This window comes from Pipistrellus hanaki (assembly GCF_964339955.1).
Source record: "Pipistrellus hanaki genome assembly, chromosome: 18".
NCBI classification, from domain to species: domain Eukaryota; kingdom Metazoa; phylum Chordata; class Mammalia; order Chiroptera; family Vespertilionidae; genus Pipistrellus; species Pipistrellus hanaki.
This window is the reverse complement of record NC_140520.1, coordinates 34,358,604-34,383,114: the sequence shown is the minus strand read 5'-3', so window position 1 is coordinate 34,383,114 and position 24,511 is coordinate 34,358,604. Positions and strand designations below refer to the sequence as shown.

The 24,511-nt window shown below is 58.8% G+C and overlaps 2 protein-coding genes across 5 annotated transcripts in view; both read right to left on the bottom strand.

The window, feature by feature from the left end:
- The window catches only part of IGSF9 (immunoglobulin superfamily member 9), a 22,449-nt gene extending 8,249 nt beyond the window's left edge, over positions 1–14,200 (bottom strand). Inside the window, exons 1-9 of one of the 4 annotated variants that reach the window (XM_084865841.1) lie at positions 12,521–14,200; positions 9,490–9,779; positions 9,142–9,330; positions 3,146–3,298; positions 2,239–2,399; positions 1,938–2,055; positions 709–850; positions 456–601; positions 206–348 (exon numbers count right to left, since the gene is read on the bottom strand). In XM_084865841.1, the coding sequence (XP_084721967.1) occupies positions 206–348; positions 456–601; positions 709–850; positions 1,938–2,055; positions 2,239–2,399; positions 3,146–3,298; positions 9,142–9,330; positions 9,490–9,547 (1,110 nt within the window). In that variant the 5' untranslated portion in view covers positions 9,548–9,779; positions 12,521–14,200. Of the gene's footprint in view, positions 1–205; positions 349–455; positions 602–708; positions 851–1,937; positions 2,056–2,238; positions 2,400–3,145; positions 3,299–9,141; positions 9,331–9,489; positions 9,780–11,022; positions 11,094–11,992; positions 12,416–12,520 lie in introns of those variants that run through there. The other 3 variants (XM_084865840.1, XM_084865838.1, XM_084865839.1) reach the window with 3 other exon arrangements.
- A 4,943-nt stretch (positions 14,201–19,143) lies between these two features.
- On the bottom strand, positions 19,144–22,016 carry SLAMF9 (SLAM family member 9; the record flags this gene model as incomplete). Its single annotated transcript, XM_084866626.1, is given in 5 exon segments — positions 19,144–19,356; positions 19,360–19,457; positions 19,841–20,113; positions 21,127–21,471; positions 21,894–22,016. Coding segments are annotated over 5 exon segments (975 nt in total). The 5' UTR covers positions 21,940–22,016.
- Positions 22,017–24,511: the final 2,495 nt, after the last annotated feature.

Genomic DNA, 24,511 nt, shown 5'->3' with positions numbered 1-24,511 from the left:
CGGGGCCGTCCCTCCCGCATCTAGGCTGTGCCCTCCTTAGGGGAGGTCTCTCTGCTCGGCTCCCTGCACAGCACCCTGCCCAGCACCCTGCCCAGCACCTGGCAACTGTGTATGCTCCCGTCGGTGAATGAAATCAGACCGAACGAACTCCGCCCCAGCTGTCCCGACCAGGAAAACAAGCTGCCCCAAGCCTGGACGCCTGTACCTTGTCCAGCTGCAGGGCCTGCCCATCCTTGGTCCAGCTGACGGAGAGCAGCGGGGGGTTGGCACGAGCTGGGCACCGGATCACCCCTCGCATGCCTATGGGCAGGGGTGTCTCCGGAGGCATCGCCGTCACCTGGGCTGGGTCTGAGGCACACGGTGGCACATGATGCAGGAGGCGCTCGGCCTGGCCCGGGGGAGGGGAGGGCCGGGAGCGGGGGGCGGGCTTTGAGGGGCACGGGGGTCGGGCTTACAGAGCACCGTGAGGTAGGCTGAGGCGGACGGCGGGCGCGGGAGGCCGTTGCTGGGCACGCAGGTGTAGCGGCCGGCGTCGTCGGGCTGGGCAGCCTGCAGCCACAGGCTCCCGTCCACCAGGATCCGCACGCGCGACTGCAGGCGGCTGCAACGTGGCACGGGGCCGGGGGGAGTCCAGGCCTGGCTCGGCCAAGAGGCTCCCCAACACCTGCCCACCAGTCTCCACCCTACCCCCGCCCCCCAGAGCCCCACCTGATGTGGAAGACATTGACGCTGTCCTGGAACCAGCTGTAGGTGAGGTTGGCAGGGTACGCCTCGGCCCGGCAGGCCAGGGAGACGTCCTGGGAGGCGTTGACTGTGCTGTCTTCGGGGGGCGCCGCGATGACTGGGGGTCCTGTGGGAGCACAGGGCAGGGAGGGGCCTCAGCCACAGTCTCCCCCAGACACCTGAGTTCACTTTCACCATTCGGAGTGCCCTCCGAACACTCCTTCCCCCAGCTCCTCCTGCCCGAAACCGTGTGTGTGTGTGTGTGTGTGTGTGTGTGTGTGTGTGTGTTTTAGGGGAAGGGTACCAGGTCTAACTCTCCACTCATTCACCCTCTATACCCCTCGCCTGCCACGCCTTCAATCCTCTCTATGTCTCCTCCCCTAATCCAGGTGCCGAGTACCTTACCCCCGGATGCTACCGGGATCCTGAGCCCAGGTCCTCACCTCTCCCCCTCCGACGGCCATCCATGCACCGAGCGGCCATTTAGTTATTCTCTGGCCGCAGAGCACATCTCCTCAAGAACCAGAGCAGCTGCTGTCGCCTACCAGGGGCAGCTCAGACCTCGGATTCCGCCCTCCCGGTCCCATCCCTCCCGCCTGGCCAGCCTCCTTTTCACAGGTCAGCGCCTATGAACCGCCCTGCAGGCACGTGCCTTGGGCCAGGCTCGCTCCTGTCCCAGGCCTTCGCTTCCTGAACCCCCATCCCCCCCATCCCGGGAGCACTTCCTGATAGCCTGGCCAAGCCACAGAGCCACCGCTCCGGCAGCTGCCGCTCCCTTCTCCGCTCGCTCCCCTCTGCCTTCTGTTGCTCAGCTCTCCTCCCAAAGGGAAGGTCTCGGCCAGGAATTACTACGTGCAGGTCGGTCGGCAATTCAATTCTTGTCACCGCCCTGGAAGGCGTGGCAGTCCGTAGGAACCCCTTTACACCGATGAGGGAACCGGGGGCCACACGGCTCAGGGACCAACCCCAGCACCAGGCTTTGGCCTCTATCCTGCAGCACTCTGCCGTCACTGTCTATTTGTCTGTTTACCGGCCCTTTTAAAATTTAAGGCGCTGATTTTAGAAGGACAGCCTGTGTTGGGAGTTCCCTCACTCCCCGCGCGTCCTTGTCCTCAGGCCTAAGTCTCCTCCAGATTCCAGACACGCACCCCCCAGCCACACACCAGGCCTCCCACACAGGCGTCCCCGCCCCCGGCCCGCCCCGCCCAGAGCACCTAGCACGAGCAGCTGCGTGGTGTGGGTGGTGCTGCCCTCGGAATTGGAGGCCTGGCAGGTGTAGATCCCAGAGCTGCCTCGCTCCACCCGCCGGATCCACAGCGTCCCGTTCTGCACCTAGGGTGGGAGTGGAGGGGGGAGGCCTCAGACCCTGCATTCCCGAGGTTGGCCAGCAGAGGGAGGCAGCACCCCGGGCTCGGGAAACCAAAGGAAAGCCCCCTCTGGCCTTTAGGATTCTGTCCTGCAGCCCCGCTCCCACCCCTCCACCCGCCCCTCTCACCAGCCAGCAACAGGATTCACCTGCATCAGGGCCTGGCCCTGGCCCTGGCTGAGGTCCCGACCCCGGAGCTTCCAGGTCACGTGAGGCTGGGGGCTGCCGTGGGCCACACAGCGCAAGGTCAAGGGCTCCAGCTCCTTCACTTCCAGCACCTGAGGAGGCGTCTCCAGGAACTGGGGGGGTGCTGCAAAGAGAGCGGCATCAGGGGCTGCAGGGGAGCTGCCAGCCTGCAGGCAGGGAGACAGACCGGGGCGGCCCAGCTTCGCGGGCACCCCCAGCCCAGGGCCACCCTGGCCGCTCCGCTCGGGGCTGAATGAGGACTGCACCAGCCCAGCCTGAAGCTGGTTTGCAGAGTTGGCAGTGGGGTCTGATGCTCAGAGCCAGGTGCCCCCTGGAAGAGCACTGTTCTGGGCATCAGGCCAGGGCTCTAGACTCCACTCTGCCCCTAAATCAGTGGCACGTCCCAGTCTCCCCGTGCCCCTGTCTACTCATCTACAGAATGGGAATACGTATGACCTCCCTCCTTCTCAGGGTGGAGAAAGAATTCATGTGGCATTGGGTTAAACGCTATTTTTTTTAAACTATGCTGTATATCTGTGACCTGCGTTTCACTCAGGGCCCAAGAGCCCCCACCCCCCTTACCCATGACTCTCTCCTGGCCAGGGCAGCAGGAGCAGGGGAGAGAGGGGAAGAGAAACACTGGATTTCCAAGACCGGAAGGAAAGGGCAGGCGTGGGGGTGGGAGGGGCAGAATGCAAACAAGGCGAATGCAATGAGAGCAAATAAGGGTGTCAGCAAGGGTGGGGCCAAGAATCTGCCATACTCCTCCGCCCCATCTCCAGGCCCCCCCCCACACCAGTCAGGAGCCCCATCACCCCCGCCCCCCCCCCACCAGCCAGGGGCCCCATCCCCCCGCTCCCAGCTCCGTACAGTTGACCGTGAGGTGCACCCAGGAGCCGTTAGCAGAATCGTCTTCGGGGCGGTGCTTGTCCAGGAAGAGCACGCGGCATTCGTACCAGCCCTGGTCCTCCACCCGGAGCCCCTCGATCTGGAGAGACGCCCCCTTCTGCAGGCGGACTCGCCCTGGAGGAGGACCCTTGAGTCAGGGTGCTGAAGGGACCCAAGGGAGCCCCAAACCCTAGTCACACCCATCATTCTCAGAGGTCATCACTGGGCCCAGGCTCTCCCAGTTACCCTGAGGGAGTGAGTCTAGAGTAGGGGTGTCGAACTCAATCAGAGAAGGGGCCAAAATCTAAAATCCAGCCTAAATCGCGGGCCGAATGGTTTACTGAACAGTCATAAACTGACAATGTCATAAACTGACAGCGGAGTGCAGTGATGACAGCGCGGTGCGGGCCACATTGCAAGGCCTGGCGGGCTGGATTTGGCCCGCGGGCCTTGTGTTTGACACATGTGGTCTAGAGTAAGGTGACCAGACGTCCCGCTTTTGGCGGGACAGTCCCGATTTTTAACCATTTGTCCCGCGTCCCTCGGCGTTTTAAAAAAGTCCCGAATCTTTCCAAAAATCGGGACTTTTTTTTAAAACGCCTCGGGACGTGGCACAAATTGTTAAAAAGCGGGACATCTGGTCACCTTAGTCTAGAGAGGCACAGAGGACCACTGAGGGCAGGTCCCTCATCAGTCCCTCTCGTTGCTCCTGCATCAACAGTGGGGACCAGTCTAGACAAAGGGAAACCCAGATCTAAAGAGGTGGGCAGCTTCCAGGGCAGTTGGGGGAGCAGCTGAAGAGCCCATATGGAGTATCCTTGGATTCTTCCAGGATCTGCCCATCCCATGAGCAATCACTCCTCCTGCCACAGGGCTCTGTCCTGGAGCTCAGCAGTGTCGGGGGCCTAAACAGAGACCCAGACCTCCTCTCTCAAAGGCCCTAATCCCTCGGGCTATTATCAGCGGCCTAAGCGCCTTTGGGTGGCCGGAGTCCAGCCCAGCCAGGCAGCCAGGTCAGCAGCCTCCTCACCCCACCCCTCAGCCCCCGGGGCACCCAGGCCCCAGCTGACCACAGAGAGCTCCACGGGGCCTCGCAGCCCAGGCCAGGCAGGCAGACGCTGCACCCCCACATCCCTCGGCATCTACACCACTACACCAGGGACAGAGGGTGCCCCCAAATCCCTCAGGGACTCCGGACAGCGCTGCATCCCAGACTGCATGGGTCCCTGGCAGGGCATGCGGGAAGAATGGCAGCTCTGCACACACCCGACTCTCTGACTCTCTGTCACTTCAGGGTCCTCCTGAGGGGGAGGGGAGGGGAGAGATCGTGTAGGGAAGAATGGCAGCTCGGCGCCCAGCACCAGCAGGCGCTCACATAAAGATCGGTGAGCAAATAAATGAGCTCAAGATTTGAAATCGGCAACCTGCATCCAATCCTGGCCCGGCCCGCGCCTCCTAACGCACCCCCCCCCTTTCCTTACCCTGTAGCAGCGACAGCACCGCGGACACCAGGCCCCCTCCCAGAGACCCAGCATCGCCTGTCCCTCTCGCCGTTACGCCTCCCTCTCCCGCTCCCTCTCCAGGAAATCTCTCACATTCTACCAGCACAGCTGTTCCTTCCCTCCCTCCTTCACCTTCGTTTAGTCCTGGGTCTCTGTCACCTGCATGATCCTGACAGCGAGGTCTCCCTCCTCCTGCTGAGCCCTCTGCACTCATCAGCTGCCCACCCCGCCTGGACTTTCCATGTGGTGAAAAGACACTGTGGCCCTAACCGTCTGGCTCAGTGGATAGTGTGTCGGCCTGCGGACTGAAGGGTCCCAGGTTCGATTCCGGTCAAGGTTGCTGGCACATCCCAAGTAGGGGGTGTGCAGGAGGCAGCTGATCACTGTTTCTCTCTCATCCGATGTTTCTAACTCTCTATCCCTCTCCCTTCCTCTCTGTAAAAAATCAATAAAAATATATTTTTAAAAAGACACTGTGCCCACTCTGACCAGACTGTGCCCCACATTAGCCCTGCCTGATACTAGAAATCCTAAAGCTGTGTGTGCAGTCACCCCGCCCTAGAGAGGTAACCTCCATTCTAACCTCCCTCCCCTAGAGAGGTGACCTTCCTGAACTACAGTCTGACCCAGGGCGCCCACTGCCACCTGGGAAGAGAATGACTAAATGGAGGCCGGCTTTGCGATCATGCACGGGGATCAAGCTTGGGGACTCCCCCCCTCCCCCCCGCCCCCCTCAGGAATGAAGTCCAGGGGTGTGGACTCTCTAGGAAGGGTGGGCCTGTTTGAAGGGCTGGGTGTTGAAATCCCCACCTAGGAGATAAGCCTAGGACCTGCAGGTAAATATTTAACATAATCACACCTTTCCACCCACCATAACATTCCTCAGGAACCCTAATCCACCCGCCCAGCCCAGCCTGCACCTCCTCTGACTGCCACGAGACAGTAACTTTGCATTGTGGTGATCCTTACAAAGAAGGCGGAAGAGGAAGGGAAATTGAATGTTGAACACGGGCTGTGTGATGCTAAGTGCTGTCACCGTATTGCATCCTCCCCAAAACTCCATGACACAGGAAGCTTCTTTCCAGAATCACATGACTAGTTCGTGCCAAGCCAGGCCTTCTTTCTCAGACGGCCATGCCTTCGCCGCACACCAGTGTCAGGAGCGTGCAACGCGCTAGGCACCAGCACGGAGCACGCTCAGGGTGCTCGCTCCGGGTGTGAGAAGCCAGAGGTAGCCTTTCCTACTGTGCTGACCAGAACATCAGCCAAGGCACCACCGCATGTCCTAACTTTTCCGTGCGATATGGACCGCCAGACCCATCGCAGAACAGGAAGATGGCCAGGGCGGGCAGTGCTGAGTCCACCTAAGTCCTCAGTCCACCTCCCGGAGGCCCCCTCCACCCAGGGGGCCAGAGCCTGAAGGACTCGAGGCCTCCCTGCCTGCGGGGATAAAGGAACAGGAGACGCACCCCCCTCTCGCAAGCTCTCAGCAGGCAGGGGACCCACACTCACGGTCACGTGCAAGTTCACGTGCACACAGCTCCAAACAACGGTGCTAACTGAGCCCAGACATTCCAAGAGACTATGACGCAAAGAGGAGTAGGGAAGGTCTCAAAACTGTGCCCATGCAGAAGGTTTTGGGGAACAAAAGGCAGTGAGGGGAGATGCCTGGAGGGCTCGGGGGCATTCTAAAGCAGAATAAGATATATAGCTGATTGTAGCCCTGACCGGTTTGGCTCGGTGGATAGAGCGTCGGCCTGCGGACTAAAAGGTCCCGGGTTTGATTCTAGTCAAGGGCATGTACCTTGGTTGCAGGCACATCCCCAGTGGGGGGGCATGCAGGAGGCAGCTGATCGATGTTTCTCTCTCATCGATGTTTCTGGTTCTCTATCCCTTCCCTTCCTCTCTGTAAAAAATCAGTAAAATATTAAAAAAAAAAAAAGAAAAAGAAAAAAAGAAAAAGAAAAAGAAAAGATAACTGATTGTATCAAACAAGTCAGGGCAGAGAAAAAAAAACTCATGTCCCTCCTGCTGTTTGGTGCACCTTGAAACTACCAAGAAAGACAGCACAAAAGTCAAAAACCAAAATCAGGTCGCACGGGATGGAGGGACTGGCCTGAGACCCAGCCCGGGAAAGGTGAAGCGGAACGAGGCACACCTCTGTCCCAATGCCCGGCCACGTTCACACCGTGCAGGCGCGCTCCAGGCCGGCCCTTCACACCGTGTCAGACTTAATCCTGGTCGTTAGCACCAGCTGACTTTACACGGCCTTTTACTCCTTCCAGCCTAGTCTATAAATCCAGTCTCCTCCGCTAGACTGGTTCTGGAATCCTCCAGGGGTGGGAGGGAGCTTTCCCCCCTTCGGTCCACGCCCTAAAGCTCCGCCTCTTTCACGGTCCCTCCCGCAGGCTAGGCACCAGCCTCACACAGTCCCAGGCCGAGGCCCCTTCACTTGCCCAGAGGGTTTATGACAGGGCAGAAGAGTCATTAGCAACCTCTACCTCCCATTGCCTAGCAACGGCAGTCCAGAGTCCCCTGCACAAAGGATGAGAGGCCCCTTCCACGCTGGGAGGCAGAAAAGAGAGTTAATGGGCACAGGGACCAACCCCCACCCTCCAGCCTGGGACCAGACTCAGAGGACTCGTCTGGCCCAGCCGGGGGCTCCAGACTGGGCAGGGTGCACACAAAGGGAGGGGTGGGAAGAAAGCCCCATGGGTGACGGCCCTGACAGACAGAAATCCCACAGGTCAGACCTCAAAACAGGATGGTGCTGGGGGGGTGGGGGAGCGGGAGGAAGGAGGTAGCAGGGGAGGGGGAAAGGGGGAGACAGAGGGAAGAAGAGTTGCCCATCTGCCTGGTGGAGTCTCAGGAAAAGCCTTTCTTCTCCCTCGTGTCCCCCCTCTGCCTCAGTCAGGCATCCTCTGCGTCTGCGGGCCTCAGGCAGGCAGCCCCCTCCTCCCAGCGGGGGCAGAGGCAGGGAGGAGGGGGGTGGGCCCTGCCTCTCTCCCCGCCTGTCCCTACCAGAGCCCGCTTCCCTCACTTCCCAGGGGGCTTGTGCAGACACATATGCTCCCACTCGGCTGTTTGCCAACAACTGCCCCCAGTTTGAAAAGAAACTCCCCCCTTGGGCAGCACCTGCCGGAGCCGCCTCCCCTTTGTCAGCCGGCCCCTCGGAGAGGGCTCAGCCAATCCTGGGGCCTCTCCGGGATTCAAATTCAGACGGGAAAGGGAGAGCCCTCCAGCCAGCCAGGGCCGCCCAGGTGGCCCTTAGTTCACAGAGGACCGCACCCTGGGCCCCCACACCCTGCCCTCGGAGACCTGCACTGACCCCTCAGGCTACGGCTCCACAGGGTTAGGAGCACGCTGAGCCGTCCGGAGGCCCAGGGAGGCCTTCACAGGCTCCTACAGTCCGGGCGGGCGGGAGCCCCTTGGAGCGGAAACCAGCCCGGCCCCTTCCGTTCGCTGGCCCTTTGGGAGCCCGGCCCTCCCAGCTCACCTCTGCGCACAGGCGGAGCTCCCTCCCGCCGGACCAGCAGACAGGCATAGACCCACCCGCCTGCTGCCCCATCAGTCCAGGCCCCATGGGCCCAGGAGCCCCAAACTAGTGTTCGAGACAGTGCGGGAGGGAGAGGGCAGGGGACCAGGACGGGGCCACATGGGGAGACTGGGGAAGATCAGGATGGAGTCTGGGAAGGTTTGAGATGAGATCTAGAAAATCAATTAGAAAATTAGGTTGGATACTTGAAACAGGGCTGCAGGATCTCCCTGGGAACAGGCCACATGGAGTTCTAAACAGTGTGTGCGCATGTGTGCGTGTGTGTGTGTGTGTGTGTGTGTGTGTTCACACGCATGCACGCATTTGCAAATGCAGCTTGGAGCACATGCTATGAAGCAAACTCGAAGCAGCGGAGCTGAGGGGGGACAGCAGGTGAAGAGACACCCCCTCCCCGCCGGACGCAGCCCTTCTCTGCTGGCGATCCCTCTGACCCGGGGCTCGGGCCTGCCTTCTGACCCGGGGCTCGGGCCGACCCTCTGACCCGGGGCTCGGGCTGACCCTCTGACCCGAGGCTCGGGCCGACCCTCTGACCCTCTGACCCGGGGCTCAGGCTGACCCTCTGACCCTCTGACCCGGGGCTCAGGCCGACCCTCTGACCCGGGGCTAAGGGGCTCAGGCCGACCCTCTGACCGGGGGCTCAGGCTGACCCTCTGACCCTCTGACCGGGGGCTCAGGCTGACCCTCTGACCCTCTGACCGGGGGCTCAGGCTGACCCTCTGACCCTCTGACCCGGGGCTCAGGCCAACCCTCTGACCCGGGGCTCAGGGGCTCAGGCTGACCCTCTGACCCGGGGCTCAGGCCAACCCTCTGACCCGGGGCTAATGGGCTCAGGCCGACCCTCTGACCCGGGGCTCGGGCTGACCCTCTGACCCGGGGCTCGGGCTGACCCTCTGACCCGGGGCTCAGGGGCTCAGGCTTACCCACGTAAGCAGGGTCCACGCGGGGCGAGTAGAGGCCGAACTGGATGAAGATGGGAAGCAGGAGCCCAAAGCGCAGCCACTCGATGACGTGCAGCGGGGGCTGGCCAGCGGAGGGCAGCAGGTCACAGCCCAGCACGGCGCTCTCGCCGGCCCGGCCCACCACCGACACCACCTCAGGCTTCCCGTGACCTGCGTGGCGGGCGGCACGGGGGACAGCAGGGCCCAGGTCAGGGCTGAGAGGGCAGGTCCCATCCGCAGCTTCTCCAGAACCCTCGCGTGCCCACCGAGAACCCCACCCCCCACCCCACCCCGCCGGGAGCTAACAGGGAGTTCCGGAGTCCAGCTCACCGTCAGCCCCCCGGCTGAGGATCAGGCTGAGGATGGCCAGACCGAGGCACCAAACCATAGCCTGGCTGCCTGCTCACCCGGCCCCGCCCTGTCCACAGGGGCCCGGGGGGACGGGCCTGGGATGTCCACCGCCCAGCAAGCCCGGCCAATCCTTCTGGTCAGGTAACGGGTTTCGGCTCCCAGTCCGCTGGACGGTGAGGACGTGGCTCAGGAAACACCCGAAGAAGCTGTTCTCCGGAGCACCGCCAGCTCCGAATGCCAAATGCAGGCACGTCCAGAGGCGGCTGGTCCTGGAGACCAGGAGAATTCCCACGGTCAGAGACCAGCCAGGAGGAGAGCCAAGGGCAGGGAAGGAGAGAGGTAGGAGGAAGGGACGCAGGAGACCAGGGATCTTGATGCCTGGCCCTGGGGAAAGGGAGGGTGAGGGGGTGCAGGCGGAGGGAGACCAGGCAGGTCGGGATACGTTATGGGGAGCATCTTAGAGAACGCCGAGGGGTTCTTGGGAAACCCGGTTACTAAGGTTCTCGGATAGCTGAAGCGTGGGAGGAAACTGGGGGTTCCTATACACCCAGAAAACTGCTTTCAGGGGAGTACGGAACGTGAGCCCACCCAGGCCAGCCTCCTCTTCCTTCTCTTTCCTCCGTTCTGATGGGAACGAAAAGGGGGCAGAGAGGAGGTAGGACTGGGACTGTCTCCACTCCCCTCGTGACAAACAAGGACCCTGAGACTCAGAGCCTCGCTTAGGGGCACAGAGCCCGTCAGGGGCAAAGCACGGATACAAACCCCCGGAACGTGGCCCCCAGGGGACCCACACAGCTCCTTGTCCTGTTTCCCCAGCCTCGGAAAACCCTGGAAGCTGGGGACCAGTCCCTCCTTCTCCACCCGGCTTCCCAACACTGCCTCAGCAGGGAGTGAGTCAGGCTGGAATGGGGGGCCCGGCAGCACCCTCCAGGTCTAGGCAGGTCCCCGGGCTGGCATCTGGCCCCACTTCCTCCTCGCGATGCCGCCAGGAAGCCTCCCTCCACCAGGCACCCTGACCCAAGTGCCTCACCCCAATCCTGCCACCCACTCCCCTCCAATACCCACGCCCTTCCCCCGCCCCCCTCACCCCCCAGGGATCCATGAAAAGCCAAAAGCGCCATGAGTCCATAGAGTGAGGCCTGGGGGTGGGTAGGGTGCTGCCTGCCTTGGGCCTGGCAAATCCAAGTGGACTCTGCTCCAGGCCCCCATCCCACTCTCAGCTTCCCGGTTTCCCCCCTGGCTATAAAACACCGCCGTCTCTCAGCCTGACCTGCCTCTGCTTCATGGCCCGTGTCCTGCACCTCATGGGGGGCATTCCCCTTGCTCCCCACTGCTTCTCACCAGCTCTCCCACACTTCCCCAATACTTTTTTCCCAAGTGTGTAAGAGCCCTCAATTCCCTCCTGGCTCAGTTTTCTTCAGAATTCAGTTACCTTTGTAACCCAGGTTTCTCCAGAACCCCTCTGCTTTTCCTAAAATTGTATCAACGCCTCTGCCCACAGCATGTCCTCACCTGTCTGGTCTCTCCACTCTCCCAGTATCCCCATTCCAGTCATCTCCAGTTCTCACAACACCCTCCGCGCCCCCCTCACCCCCCCCCCCCACACACACACACAAATGCCCATTTTTGGAACCTGAGCTCCAATTGCATCAGGTCCCCTGCACTTCCAGGAACTCTCCCAGGCTCTTCCAGAATCCCCACCCACGTCCACACCCACGGGGCTTCTCCCACCTACTCCCCCTGGAGTTTTCCCCCCAGAATTTCCTTGACTCTGCTTCCAATACACTTCTTCACATTTTTTTATTGATTTTTTTAAGAGAGAGAAAGAGGGAGGTGAGGAGGAGGAGGAGAGAAAGAAAGAGAAGGGAGAGGGAAACATGGACTTGTTCCACTTATTTATGCATTCATCGGTCGATTCTTATGTGCCCAGATCGGGGATCAGACCAACTGTTGTGTATCCCCACAATGCTCCAGCCACCATACACTTCTCATGCCCCCCCACCCCCCTCAATCTCCTCCGTCCTCGCCTTCCCTGGACCCCTGGAACTCCTTGTTTTGGGGACTCACTAGAACCAGCCCCCCCACACACACACACACTTATGCACACACACTCATGCACACACACACTCACTCACACACAACACTCATGCACACACACACACACAACACTCATGCACACACACTCTTGCACACACACACACACACACTCATGCACCCATACTTATGCACACACACACTCATGCACACACACACACACACACACACACGCACGCACTGCCTCCAGAACTCCTCCAGTACCCAGGGAACCCACCCACCGAGAATGCCACTTCGCTCCCCAGCACTCCCCTAGTCCTGCGCCCCAGGAAACCCCACTTCTCGCCAAAGGGCTCCCGCGCCTCCCTCTGCCCCCCGCGCCCGACTCCCGCGCCTCCCTCGGTCCCCCGGACACTCCCCCATCCCCTCCGGCCGCCCACGCCCTCACCTGCTCCTCGCGCTCCGCTCCACTCCACCCGCGACACAATAGGGGGCGGGCCCGCCTCCCGCCTCCGAGGCCCCGGGAGCCTCCCGTCGCCCTGGAGACCGCCAATCCCCGCCCGCGGCGGCCGCGGAGGGCGAGGGGTGGGCGCGACCCGGGCGGCCTGGGACTTGTAGTTCGGCGGGCGCGGGGCGCGCACGTGGGCAGGTCGCCCCCTGGCGGGAGCGGCGTGGCCGGGCGGGGAGGCCGGAGGGCGGCGGGCCGGGGCCGCGCTCGGGGCTCGGGGCTCGGGGCTCGGGGCTCCGGGCTCCGGGCTCCGGGAGTGGCGGGCGCTGCCCTGGGCTGGCTCCGCGCGCCCTCCTCCCCGGTGCGCTCCGTCCGACCCCTCCCTCCGCCACCCCGCAGCCGGAGTGGAAATCTGAGCCCGGGGCTGGAGCGCCCGGCGGGGAGCGGGACTCCCTCCCTCCCTCCCTCCTCCCAGGGGATCCACCTGGCTCCCGGGCCCCTCTGATCTCCTCCCTCATCCCATCGCACCTCCGCCCACGTCTCCTCCGGCCCGACTGGAAATACCTGTCCGCGCCTGGCCAGCGCCCAGGTCCCGCCCGGCGCTGGGCACTGGGCACTGCCCGCCGCCCGTGCGGAGGCTGCCAAGTCCACTCCGCCCCGTGCCCCGCGCCAGCCACCAGAGGAGCAGGCCCCGAAGAGAGGAGAGAGAGGCATCCTGATGGAATGTGAGCTTTGGCCGAGCCCCCGCCGGTGTCAGACTCGGGGCCGCATGGAAGCCCTGGGAAGTGGGCTTGGTTACTGATGGGAAAGCCAAGACTCAGGGAGCCAGGGGAAGGGATTTGCCCAGGACTCCCCATCTAGGACCTGGCAGAGCCCTACCCTGGCTTCATCAGCCCGCTCTGGGGCATGCCAGCCTCGGGCACAGAGACATCTTGCATGTCTGTGCCACTGGGCCTTCCACTCCTCAGCTCTGTGCCGCCTTCCATGTGGAGGCCGCGTGGTGGTCATGCACTCCCCGCCAGGTGTACGCGGTCCTGTCTCTTCTCCGGAAGTCTTTCCTGAAAGCAGAACACTGATCGTCCCCCAGTATGAAGTTCTGGAACTCAAACTTAGTGCAACGAGCGTTGATTCACGGAATCGTGGCCTCAACGTCAGGAGAGACGACCCTACATTGGGTCTCAGCACAGTTGCTCACCTGTGTCCCTGCCTCCGCCTCCAGGTGAGCAGCCAGCCCCATGTGACCACGTCCTGGGCCAGGAAGCTCACCACCCGGGACCAATCCACCCGTAGGGACTCTCACTGCGGGAAAGTCCTCCCAGGAAAGTCGTCTGGGAGGCAATGCGTGTGCGTGCGTGTGTGTGTGTGTGTGTGTGTGTGCGCGCGCGCGCGCGTGTAAAACGTCTGGGTGCCTGAGACGGCAATGCGGAGGGGGGCCCCGGGAGGATGAGGGGAGGCAGGAGTTCTCTCCCACCATCCCTCCGGCAAATGTTCCCAAAGTGACAGGTGTCGGCCATGAGTCACAGCATAACGGACGGTGCGAACAGTGACAGGATGTAATGAAATCGTGTTGGTGGGCACGCAGGAAAGCCAGGCCAGGCAGCGTGCCCAAGGAACAATGGCTGAAGCATCTTCTCCTCTTGGCCCCTCCCCAAGAGCGAGAGATCGCTGCCTCTCAGCAGGGCGATGGGCTCCTCCTCTGGTCCAAAGGTTGCATTCCTGCTGCCCCAGTGTTTTCTTGAGGAGAAGCTGATCTCACTTGCACACTAAAATCACTCTTTTGTAAACGTGGGATTTAAATGATTTCCCATTTTTAAAAGATTGTGTATGACATGGTCATTTTTTTCCTGGAAGCTTATTTTGTGTCTTGTTGTGGTTATTTTGCTGTGATTCTGCTGTATCGTGATGGCTTTTTGGTAAGAAAGGGAGCCTCGCCCCATAACGCGTTCCCTCACCCCTACGCCAAAATAAATGGGGGTTGTCGGTGGGGGACTAGTCCCTGAGGCTCACAATTAAAGATTTTCCTCCGGTTGATCTCAACCAATAATCATTACTCTCTGGGAAAGTGTATCTAGCCGACTAGGATTCTGCCTAACCAAAGGAACTTACTTTCAGCTTGTTGACAAAAGATCAGAAAAGGTTGTGAATTCCAGGGATTTGGTTGATGAATACTTGTCATGATTAAAAAAAATAAAATAAAAAGTGTGATTTCTCCCAGATTGCCATGGAACTGCTGGTGTGCTGTCTCCTGTCTGGATGAGACTCTGGCCCGTGAGCGTGTGGAGCCCATCTTGTTCCCCCGTGAATCCCCCCCGAACCCTTCGCCTCTCAGAGGGGCCCTGCCCATCTCTCCAGACTCATTTGTCACCTACCCCTGGACCAGGCGCCGGGCAGGGCCTGGCCGTCCGTCCCTGGAATCCCCTGTGCTTTTTCACTCAGCGTCTGCTCCCTTATCTGCTGTCTGGCCACAGTGTCCTCTTTCTCCCTTCCCAGGACTCTCCCTGCTAATCACTGGTCAAACTGTTTCCCTCCTCCCTCAGGGCCAGGCATGCCTGACTCCTCCCACCACGCCCTTGCCTTCGCCCACACCCGTGTCATCTTCACTGAGATTGTGTCTTTACACACCCCGCACAGCTCCTGGGCGCAGACAGTGTCACTTCCTCTCGGTGCTAGCCCGGTGCCTGGCAGACAGGAGGTGCTGAAAGAGTGCTCTCACCTGCTCCAAAGACTGAGCAGACTTTCCAAGCTGCAAAGTGCTCCCCGCGGAGGAGGAGGTGTGGCCTCTCTGAGCTTATATTCCGCTCCTCGGAGGGTCTCAGCCCCCTTCTTCCAGGTACCCTTTCCTCTCCGCGTTCAGAGACTGCGTGGGAGAAGAAGGGACAAGACCCAAATTGCAGGGAGAGCCCTGGGCCAGCCGTACGGGCTCCCTTCACCCCCGTATTTACTCGCTGTGTCTGGGCTGCCAGAGGAAGGAGCTGCCCTGTGGGTGCTATAGATAGAAACCTGCTGACCTCCCCCAGTTCTCAGGAAGGTGAAGAGGAACCGAAGAGCATGGGGGCTGTGGGTGTGTCGAGCTCAGGCCTTGCAGGAAGTGGGGCTGCTTGGGCCTGGGGGGAGAGGGGGAGGGTGGAAAATCAGCGTCAGGCCAGGGACTGCCTTCCTGCAGACCCCGGGCTGGGGCCCTCAGAGAGCAGAGTGGATGTGGCCAGACACGGGAGCTCTTTGGGGACTGGTTTCCCACCCTCCCACACCTGCCCCAGCCCCCGGGGCTCTCTGTCCCGCACATAAACCTACACAGGAAGCCCCCCCCCACCTCCTGGCCCCGCTTCCTGTCCTGCCCGGGAGGCCTGGCTCTTAGCTTCTGCCCAAGCCGCTCAGTCACCCTCCTAGGTCCCTGGCGCCCAGCCCACAGGTCCAGGTTTCCCCAAAGCAGTGTCCTCGCCTCCACCATCCCCTGTACATGCCAAAGCCCCTTCGCAGCCCAGGATCCCTTCTCCTGGAGGACACTTTGGGGGTCAGTGTCTTTGTCCTCGCTGGGAGAGGGGGGAAGGTGAGGTCCAGACAAATGTCTGGAATGGCTTCTGCCACGTGGCCCCCTCCCAGCTCCTCAGACTCCTAAACGCCCCGGGGCCCAGCTTCTCCAGCCTCTGTGGGAGCCCAGTACTCTCCTAGCCATATCTCTGTAAACGCGCCAATTAGCTGTGCCAGCGCCTGCCTCTCCTCCAGTGTGCGTTCTCTGTGGGAGGAGCTGTACCCCAGTGGGCACTTCCTGTCCTAAGCTAGAGGAGAGGGGCAGGGCAGAGCCCAGATCTCCTGAGAGCTCACCAGTGCTCTCCCCACTGGACTCCTTACCCCCTGCCATTCACTCACTCCTGACACGTGTCCTGTCACCTGGGGACTTCCAAGTCTCTCCCCAATTCCCCTACCCATGGCAGCTTCACAAGGTATGATTTTGGAGGATGACCAAGGCTTGGCTGATGGGGCCTGGATGAGGAATTCGGGCTAATCTTTGGACTAAGGAAAGAACAGGAACACAGCTTTAAGGGCCTTTGCCCAAGAGGAGTGGTGTGTAAGAGGTAGGCATTCACCCAGGACAAGAATCCAGAGAGGTGTGAGCCATGGAAATCTATAGAGAGAGGACAGTAAGACCACAATGGTTAAGGGTTAAGGGTCCAGACCGCAGCTATTGATCCAACAGTTATCCCCATGGGGTAGGCACCAGAGGGCAGAGCAGCTGGCATCAGGGAAATGGCTGGAAGGCTCCAGGCTCACTCAGTCCCAGAGAGGATCAGCACTGAGAGGGGTTGAGGGGGGTTGGAGTTTCTGTCTCACTGACACCCCAGCCTCTAGACTGGGGTGGGGTGCATGGGAATAGTGAGGTGAACTTGCAGCCAGGGTGAAAGTGGGGCTGTGAGAGCAGATCTGAGCAGAAATAACCCTACTCACAGGGTTCTCAGTGCCAGCAATGCGCCGCCCATTGAAGGGTCACAAATTAGGTAAATTAGAGGAAATCTCTCACTTCTCCCTTTTAAAGTGTAAACACTGTAAATTAATGGGGAAGGTGAAAGGTGGTGAAGAATAATTTGCCAACGCTACATTGTGAAGCCTCCTATCCCCAAAGGCGGGCATGAGAAAACATGGGCTGGGAAGGGGGCACCTGGAGTGGAAGGAAGCGGGAATTTGAGAGGATACCTGAGTAAAAGGGAAGGGGCTGGAGGGAGCACCTGGAGAGGAAGGGAGATGCTGGAGGGAGCACCTGGAGAGGAAGGGAGATGCTGGAGGGAGCACCTGGAGAGGAAGGGAGATGCTGGAGGGAGCACCTGGAGAGGAAGTGAAGGGGATGAAGGGAGCACCTGGAGAGGAAGGGAGATGCTGGAGGGAGCACCTGGAGAGGAAGGGAGATGCTGGAGGGAGCACCTGGAGAGGAAGTGAAGGGGATGAAGGGAGCACCTGGAGAGGAAGGGAGGGGCTGGAGGGAGCACCTGGAGAGGAAGGGAAGGGGCATTGGAGGGAGCACCTGGGGAGGAAAGAGGGGCTGGAGGGAGCACCTGGAGAGGAAGGGAGGGGCTGGAGGGAGCACCTGGAGAGGAAGGGAGATGCTGGAGGGAGCACTTGGAGAGGAAGTGAAGGGGATGAAGGGAGCACCTGGAGAGGAAGAGAGGGCCTGGAGGGAGAACCTGGAGAGGAAGGAAAGGGGATGGAGGGAGCACCTGGAGAGGAAGGGAGATGCTGGAGGGAGCACCTGGAGAGGAAGCGAAGGGGATGAAGGGAGCACCTGGAGAGGAAAGGAGGGGCTGGAGGGAGCACCTGGAGAGGAAGCGAAGGGGATGAAGGGAGCACCTGGAGAGGAAGGGAGGGGCTGGAGGGAGCACCTGGAGAGGAAGGGAAGGGGCATTGGAGGGAGCACCTGGGGAGGAAGGAAGGGGCTGGAGGGAGCATTTGGAGAGGAAGGGAGGGGCTGGAGGGAGCACCTGGGGAGGAAGGGAAGGGGCATTGGAGGGAGCACCTGGGGAGGAAAGAGGGGCTGGAGGGAGCACCTGCAGAGGAAGGGAGGGGCTGGAGGGAGCACCTGGAGAGGAAGGGAGGGGCTGGAGGGACCACCTGGAAAGGAAGGGAGATGCTGGAGGAAGCACTTAGAGAGGAAGTGAAGGGGATGAAGGGAGCACCTGGAGAGGAAGGGAGGGGCTGGAGGGAGCACCTGGAGAGGAAGGGAAGGGGATGGAGGGAGCACCTGGAGAGGAAGGGAAGGGGATGGAGGGAGCACCTGGGGAGGAAGGGAGGGGCTGGAGGGAGCACCTGGAGAGGAAGCGAAGGGGATGAAGGGAGCACCTGGAGAGGAAGGGAGGGGCTGGAGGGAGCACCTGGAGAGGAAGGGAAGGGGATGGAGGGAGCACCTGGGGAGGAAGGGAGGGGCTGGAGGGAGCACCTGGAGAGGAAGCGAAGGGGATGAAGGGAGCACCTGGAGAGGAAGGGAGGGGCTGGAGGGAGCACCTGGAGAGGAAGCGAAGGGGATGAAGGGAGCACCTGGAGAGGAAGGGAGGGGCTGGAGGGAGCACCTGGAGAGGAAGGGAAGGGGCATTGGAGGGAGCACCTGGGGAGGAAGGAAGGGGCTGGAGGGAGCATTTGGAGAGGAAGGGAGGGGCTGGAGGGAGCACCTGGAGAGGAAGGGAGGGGCTGGAGGGAGCACCTGGAGAGGAAGCGAAGGGGATGAAGGGAGCACCTGGAGAGGAAGAGAGGGGCTGGAGGGAGCACCTGGAGAGGAAGGGAAGGGGCATTGGAGGGAGCACCTGGGGAGGAAGGAAGGGGCTGGAGGGAGCATTTGGAGAGGAAGGGAGGGGCTGGAGGGAGCACCTGGAGAGGAAGGGAGGGGCTGGAGGGAGCACCTGGAGAGGAAGGGAAGAGATGTAGGCTTACCAAAGTCATCCAGTGAGGGACCAAACAAGCTTCTCCAGATGTCAGTCACCTAATTCAACTTTATTCCATTGTCCCTGGGAGGGTATGGACCTTTGTACATCCATCCTCCGCCCCTGGGACAAGAAGAGCTTTGGGAGAAGCGGGAGGGTTTCCTGCAGCTGGGAAGAAACGGTGGTCAGGATGGGGGTCCCTAAAGACCTATCAGACCAGGTGAGGGCCAGGCTCCTTCCTTCCTTCTTTCTTCTTTCTCCTCCTCCTCCCCTTCTTCTTCTTCTTCTTCTTCTTCTTCTTCTTCTTCTTCTTCTTCTTCTTCTTCTTCTTCTTCTTCCTTCTCCTCCTCCTCCTCCTCCTCCTCCTCCTTCTCTCTCTTCTCTCTCTCTCTCTCTCTCTCTCTCTCTCTCTCTCTCTCTCTCTAAATTGCTTCACCTTTATTTATTTATTTTATTTTTTTAAAATATATTTTATTGATTTTTAACAGAGAGAAAGGGAGAGAGATAGAGAGCTAGAAACATTGATGAGAGAGAAACATCGACCAGCTGCCTCCTGCATACCCCCCACCGGGGATGTGCCCACAACCAAGGTACATGCCCTTGACCGGAATCAAACCTGGGACTTTTCAGTCCGCAGACCGACTCTCTACCACTGAGCCAAACCGGCTTCGAATTTTTTTTTAATATGCTTTTATTGATTTCAGAGAAAGAGAAAGGAAGAGAGAAAGAAACATCAATGATGAGAGAGAATCACAGACCTCCTGCACGCCCCCAACTGGGGATTGAACCCACAACCCGGGCCTGTGTCCTGTCCGGGAATCCAATTGTGACTTCCTGGTTCCTAGGCCGACGTTCAACCACTAAGCCAGCTGGGCCAGGCTTGTCCGTCTTTTTCAGTTTCAATCTGTTTCTCCTGATTTTTTTCACCCTTGGTGTCTTGCTTTCTTTCTGGCCTCGAGCAAGCTACAGCCCCACGGCCAGAGTTACCAAGAGCAGGAGGAGCAGCAATGCCTTGGTCAGGAGGCAGAAGGAAGCTGAGGCCTTCTCTAAAGGGTATCTGAGATCTGGAACAGAAGGAAGGAGGCAGGGGGAGAGGAGGGGGGCTTACCAAAGGGAGAGGTGAGTTGCAGATACCCACCCCAAATCCCACGGAGGGGTCTCAAGTTCAGTCCGCTGATGTTCCCTTGCAAGTGTCCCTTGAAATACTTTTTCTATTCACAGAAGCTCAGGAACTGAGATCTGGGGAGCAATCTCAAGCTGAGCAAGAGACTAGAAGAGACCTTTGGAAGCTGGGCGTTCTAGGGAAAGAAGGGAGTCCCCCACCCAATCCAGGGGCCAAGTCCCTATGGGGGGCAGGGAGAGAGTTAGGTTCTAGATTCCATGTGTTCTCTTGGGAAGAATTGACACATGCGGCCCTGAGCAGCTCAGGGCTGTCGGGTCCTGGTACCTGTGCAGAAGGGCCTAGCAGGGATGAGAGAGGAGCTCCTGTTGCTGACGGGGTTGCTCGCCCTGCAGGTGTAGGAGAGGGCCTTGTCCCCGGGCCTCCAGGATGTGCTGAGGACAGAGCCTTCATGTGCCGCGTCAACCCCGTCCTCCCGGGACAGCCAGCTGTAGGTCACGTCCAGGCCTGCCTGCGCTACAGAGCAGGTCAGGGACACGTTACAGGGACCGTCCCCAGAGGTCTCAAAGCTCACAGCGATGGAAGGCTCCGACAGCCGACCTGCAGGAAGGAGGAACACAAAAGCCTGCTAGGTCCCCAGGGCGTGGGTCTGTTTTCCCAAGTTCCTCATCCCCGGGGTGTGGGTGCTGTCCTCTGAGGGCCCCTCCACCCGAACAAGTAGGCAGAAACTAACAGAACTCAGCCACCCTCCAGCCCGGGACCCCCGGGCAGCTGCCGTGGCAGGCAGAGCTGCCTGTGGCGTCTCCCACCTCCCCTTATACCTTGCTTCTCTCTCTCTCTCTGGCACCCCACCTTCCTCCAAATCCCATTCTACCGCCTCGATCCCAGAACACATTGTCATCCTCTCAGGAACATTTATAGTTTAAGCAGTGTCTTAACAAGGTTCAAGGTAGAATATCAATCCATGTCACAGGCACTAAGAAGGAACTTGCATTCACTGATTAGTAGCCCTCAAATCATGCGGAAGGAAAAAAAAAAAAAAAAGGCTCAAGACTGCAGGTGCAGTCACACACACCCAACCAGTGTGAATCTCATGGGGACAGAAGGTCTCCCAGAAATCTTTTTTAAAAATATATATTTTATTGATTTTTTTACAGAGAGGAAGGGAGAGAGATAGAGAGCTAGAAACGTCGATGAGAGAGAAACATCGACCAGCTGCCTCTTGCACACCCCCTACTGGGGATGTGCCCGCAACCCAGGTACATGCCCTTGAACGGAATCAAACCTGGGACCTTTCGGTCCTCAGACCGACGCTCTACCACTGAGCCAAACCGGTTTCGGCAGGTCTCCCAGAAATCTACCCACAAAGCCCTGGGCTCTGTCAGGCACCTCCACAGGAACAGCTCCATGCCCAGTGCTACGTGAATGCTCCTGGTCACTCTACCTGCGGTAGCCAGGCAGCCCAGATGCTGGGGTTGGGTACACTAGGGACAGTCTGCCTTCCAGTCCCAACCCCTCTAGTCATAACTCCAAGTCCGAGGCCCCTCCTCCTATGCATGGGAAGCTCAGGAGAGCCAGCCAGAGCGGGTGTGCAGTTCCCAGAGGAAACTCACGGTAGATGCGCAGGTTGTACTGCTGCAGGATGGGGATCTGGGACGTCCTCAGGTTGACTTGAGCTTCGTAAGTCCCCGAGTCCTCCCAGCTCAGGTTGCTGATGCGCAGAGAGTAGCTGGGGCCCAGGAAGCTCACTCGGCCCTCGTAGCGAGGGTCAGTCACCGTGATGGCAGCTAGATGCCCCTCTTTCGCTGGCACCACGGTAGCAAGCCTGAGATGGGAGGACCAGATGATGATGTCCTCAACCTCTTCGTCAGACGGTATCTTCAGGGGGAGGCTGATGGACTCCTGCAGGGCTGCGACCACCTCCTCGGGATCCGCACCGCTTCCAGAACCTCCTTTGGCTGCAGATACGGGCAGGAAAGGGGTGCAAACAGACCAGCTGGCGCATCTGGGCTGCTGAGACTGGCAGCAGGACTGTGCCCTCACTCTCATCGAGCAACTAACTGCTCTGGCCCAGCCCTCAGCCCTGCCCTCCTCTGCCTCTTCCGGCGTCAGCTTTCTGCCCAGCTTGACTGGGGCACCTACCAGCGCTCAGCTTCCATCTGTGCCCTCACCCTCCCAATTTGACCTGCTCTGTTTGCCTTCCTGGGGTTACTCTCCTTCCATATCCCAAGTCTCCTCTTCTCTTGGTCCCGCCCTGAAGCCATCCCCTCTTCCTCTTCACCCCTTTGACCCCAAAGAAAGTGACTTGTTAGCCACAGGCTCAGCCGCTGGAAACAGAGGCTGGAGGGCACTCTCCTGTGCCCGCTGCAGTGGCTCTCACTTTCCCGGAGCAGTGAGAGCAGCAGCAGCCACGGCAGGGCCCCCATGTCAGCAGCCTGGTGCCCGGGAGGTGGACCTGGCCAGTGCCGAAGGCTGAGGAGAACAAGCCGTCTGCAAGCTACTACAGACGGTGACTCTTTGACAGTCCTGAGGAGAGGGAAACACCTTTCACCCCAACGCCAGCCCCTAACTTCCTCCTTTCTCACTAAGCCCCTCCCCCTCCTTGGGAAGATGTCTCTCTCTGCACCTCGTTGGAAAGATGGTTTACCCATTGACTCATGTTTCCTGTCCATCAGCTCAGCTCCCACTTCCTAAATGAAGCCTTCCGAGTCTCCCCACCTACTGTGTGTCCAGATCTCCCCACCCCCCCCCCCCCCCCCCAGACATACCACCTCTCCCAAACTCTTAGAAAACTCTGTCCAGCCTCAGCAGCTCCTATGGAGCTGTGATCATTTGATCTTATAAACGTCTTTATCTCCTAGACAGACCCCATCTTTTGGGACATCTCTGTATGTCCCACTGTTTCTGGCTCCCGTGCAAGACACATGTAGCTCCGCTGATATTTTTTGAATGAATGAATGAATGAATGAATGAAGTCTTTCTATTTCAAGCTAGTTATATTCCCAATTGAGCAATTATTCAGCAGAAGAAAACTTGACCCTCTTTACTAAAGCAATTTGTACCAGATTGCTGATCCAGTTATTAATGTTACAGAAAATCTTTAAATCACTCTGTGAGGATATAACGTGGATCAAATCAGACTGAGGGTGAGTGTAAGAAATAAAAAAATATCTCTGACGGTCAGAGCTGTCCAGGACACACTGGGTGACCTTGGGAGGTAGTTTTGGCCCCTGGTATTCAAGCTAAGACCAGATGTTCACTTCTGGGATATCCGGCAACATCTCTGGCCATTAGATGGTGTACAGATGTCGATGTGAACAACACCCAATTCATCTTAGTACCCCAGAGTTTTCATGCTGTGACATTTGACCAACCTTACTGTCCTTAGCAAGCATATCAAAGATTTCTAGTTGAGGAGAATCTATATTCTATATTCCTTAAAATGTGGCCATAAATATTTTTTCTCCTAAACAAGAGGCCAAGTTATCTGCTGAACCTGAAAGTTTAAGTGTGTGTGTGAGTGTGTGTGTGTGTGAAAAGCGCGTGTTTCAGGAAGATGGACAAAGTCTGCAACAGGGGAGGTGACTCTGTGTCCAGGTTTCTTGGGATAACTCCAGTTTAAGACTGTTTTCCTGGCCTTATTCTTAATACTAGTAGTGTTCCTTTTCACTCTTAAGAAGTGTTCTGAGTTATGGGATACATTATTTGGTTACCCAGGAACAGAAGAATATCCATACAGCCCTGATTTAAGAGCTCACAGTAAGACGGCTGAGCCTTAAGAGTCCAAGGCCATCCTTAGCTTTTCAGGCCCACACATCGCCCTGGAGATCTGGAGGGAGTCGGTGGATGGACAGGAGATTAGAGGATGCATCCCGAACCAAACTGCTTGGGCCCCTTCATCAGCAGGACGGGTACTCACAACCTTACCGGGTGCTTGTTGTAAACATAAACGGTGCCTGGAAGCACCTCGCAGGGCCTGGCGCAGGTGAGGGCTTGAGGAAGTCATTGCCATGCCTGGAGGCCGGGGAAGCGTCAGGATCATATAATGTGCTTTGGCATTATAAAGACGGGGCCTTTGCAACTGGCGAATGTCTGGCTAATGAGGAGAATGGGCAGGGCGTCTCTGGCATAAGACACAGGCAGGGGTTTACACAGCAGTGCCCGCTGGCAGCACCCATCAGCCCCGAGACTGAGGAGACCGCAGGCACTGCTGCCAGGACAGTCAGCCCCGCTTGGCGATGTGTGTGCTTCTGTCTTTGTATTTTTAAATTGAATTTTCTTTTTCAATTGCATTTTACATTTGATATTATTCTGTATTCATTTCAGGTGTACAGCATAGTGGTTAGACTATCATATACTTTATAAAGTGGCCCCCCAGCCCTGGACGGTTTGTCTCAGTGGACAGAGCGTCGGCCTGCGGATGAAGAGTCCAGGTTTGATTCCAGTCAAGGGCATGTACTTTGGTTGCAGGCATATCCCCAGTGTGTGTGTGTGTGGGGGGGGGGGGGAGTGCAGGAGGCAGTTGATGGATATTTCTCTCTCATCGATGTTTCTAACTCTCTATCCCTCTCCTTTTTCTCTGTAAAAAATCAATAAGATATATATTTTTAAAAATAAAATGATCTATTAAAAAATAAAATAAAATAAAGTTGCCCCCTGATTTCAAGCATGGTGGCCTGCCTCCTCACCAGCTCCACCCAGTAGGGACACAGAGGCTCAGCACACTAAGCTGGGCCCTTTGACACTCATGACTGGTTCCTTGTCTCTCCAGCATATAACAGATCCCTGAGCGGTGGTTTCTCTCTGTCTCTTCCTGTCTCCCTGTCTCTTCCTGTCTCCCTGCCTCTCTCTCTCTCTCTCTCTCTCTCTCTCTCTCTCTCTCTCTCTCTCCTCAGCTTCTCTCTTGGCCATGACTTGTCTGCTCTCCTTTCCTGAAATCAGCCTCCCAGGTTGCATGTCCTTTGCTTCCTTCATGCTGATGGTTCTCAAAAAGCAGGT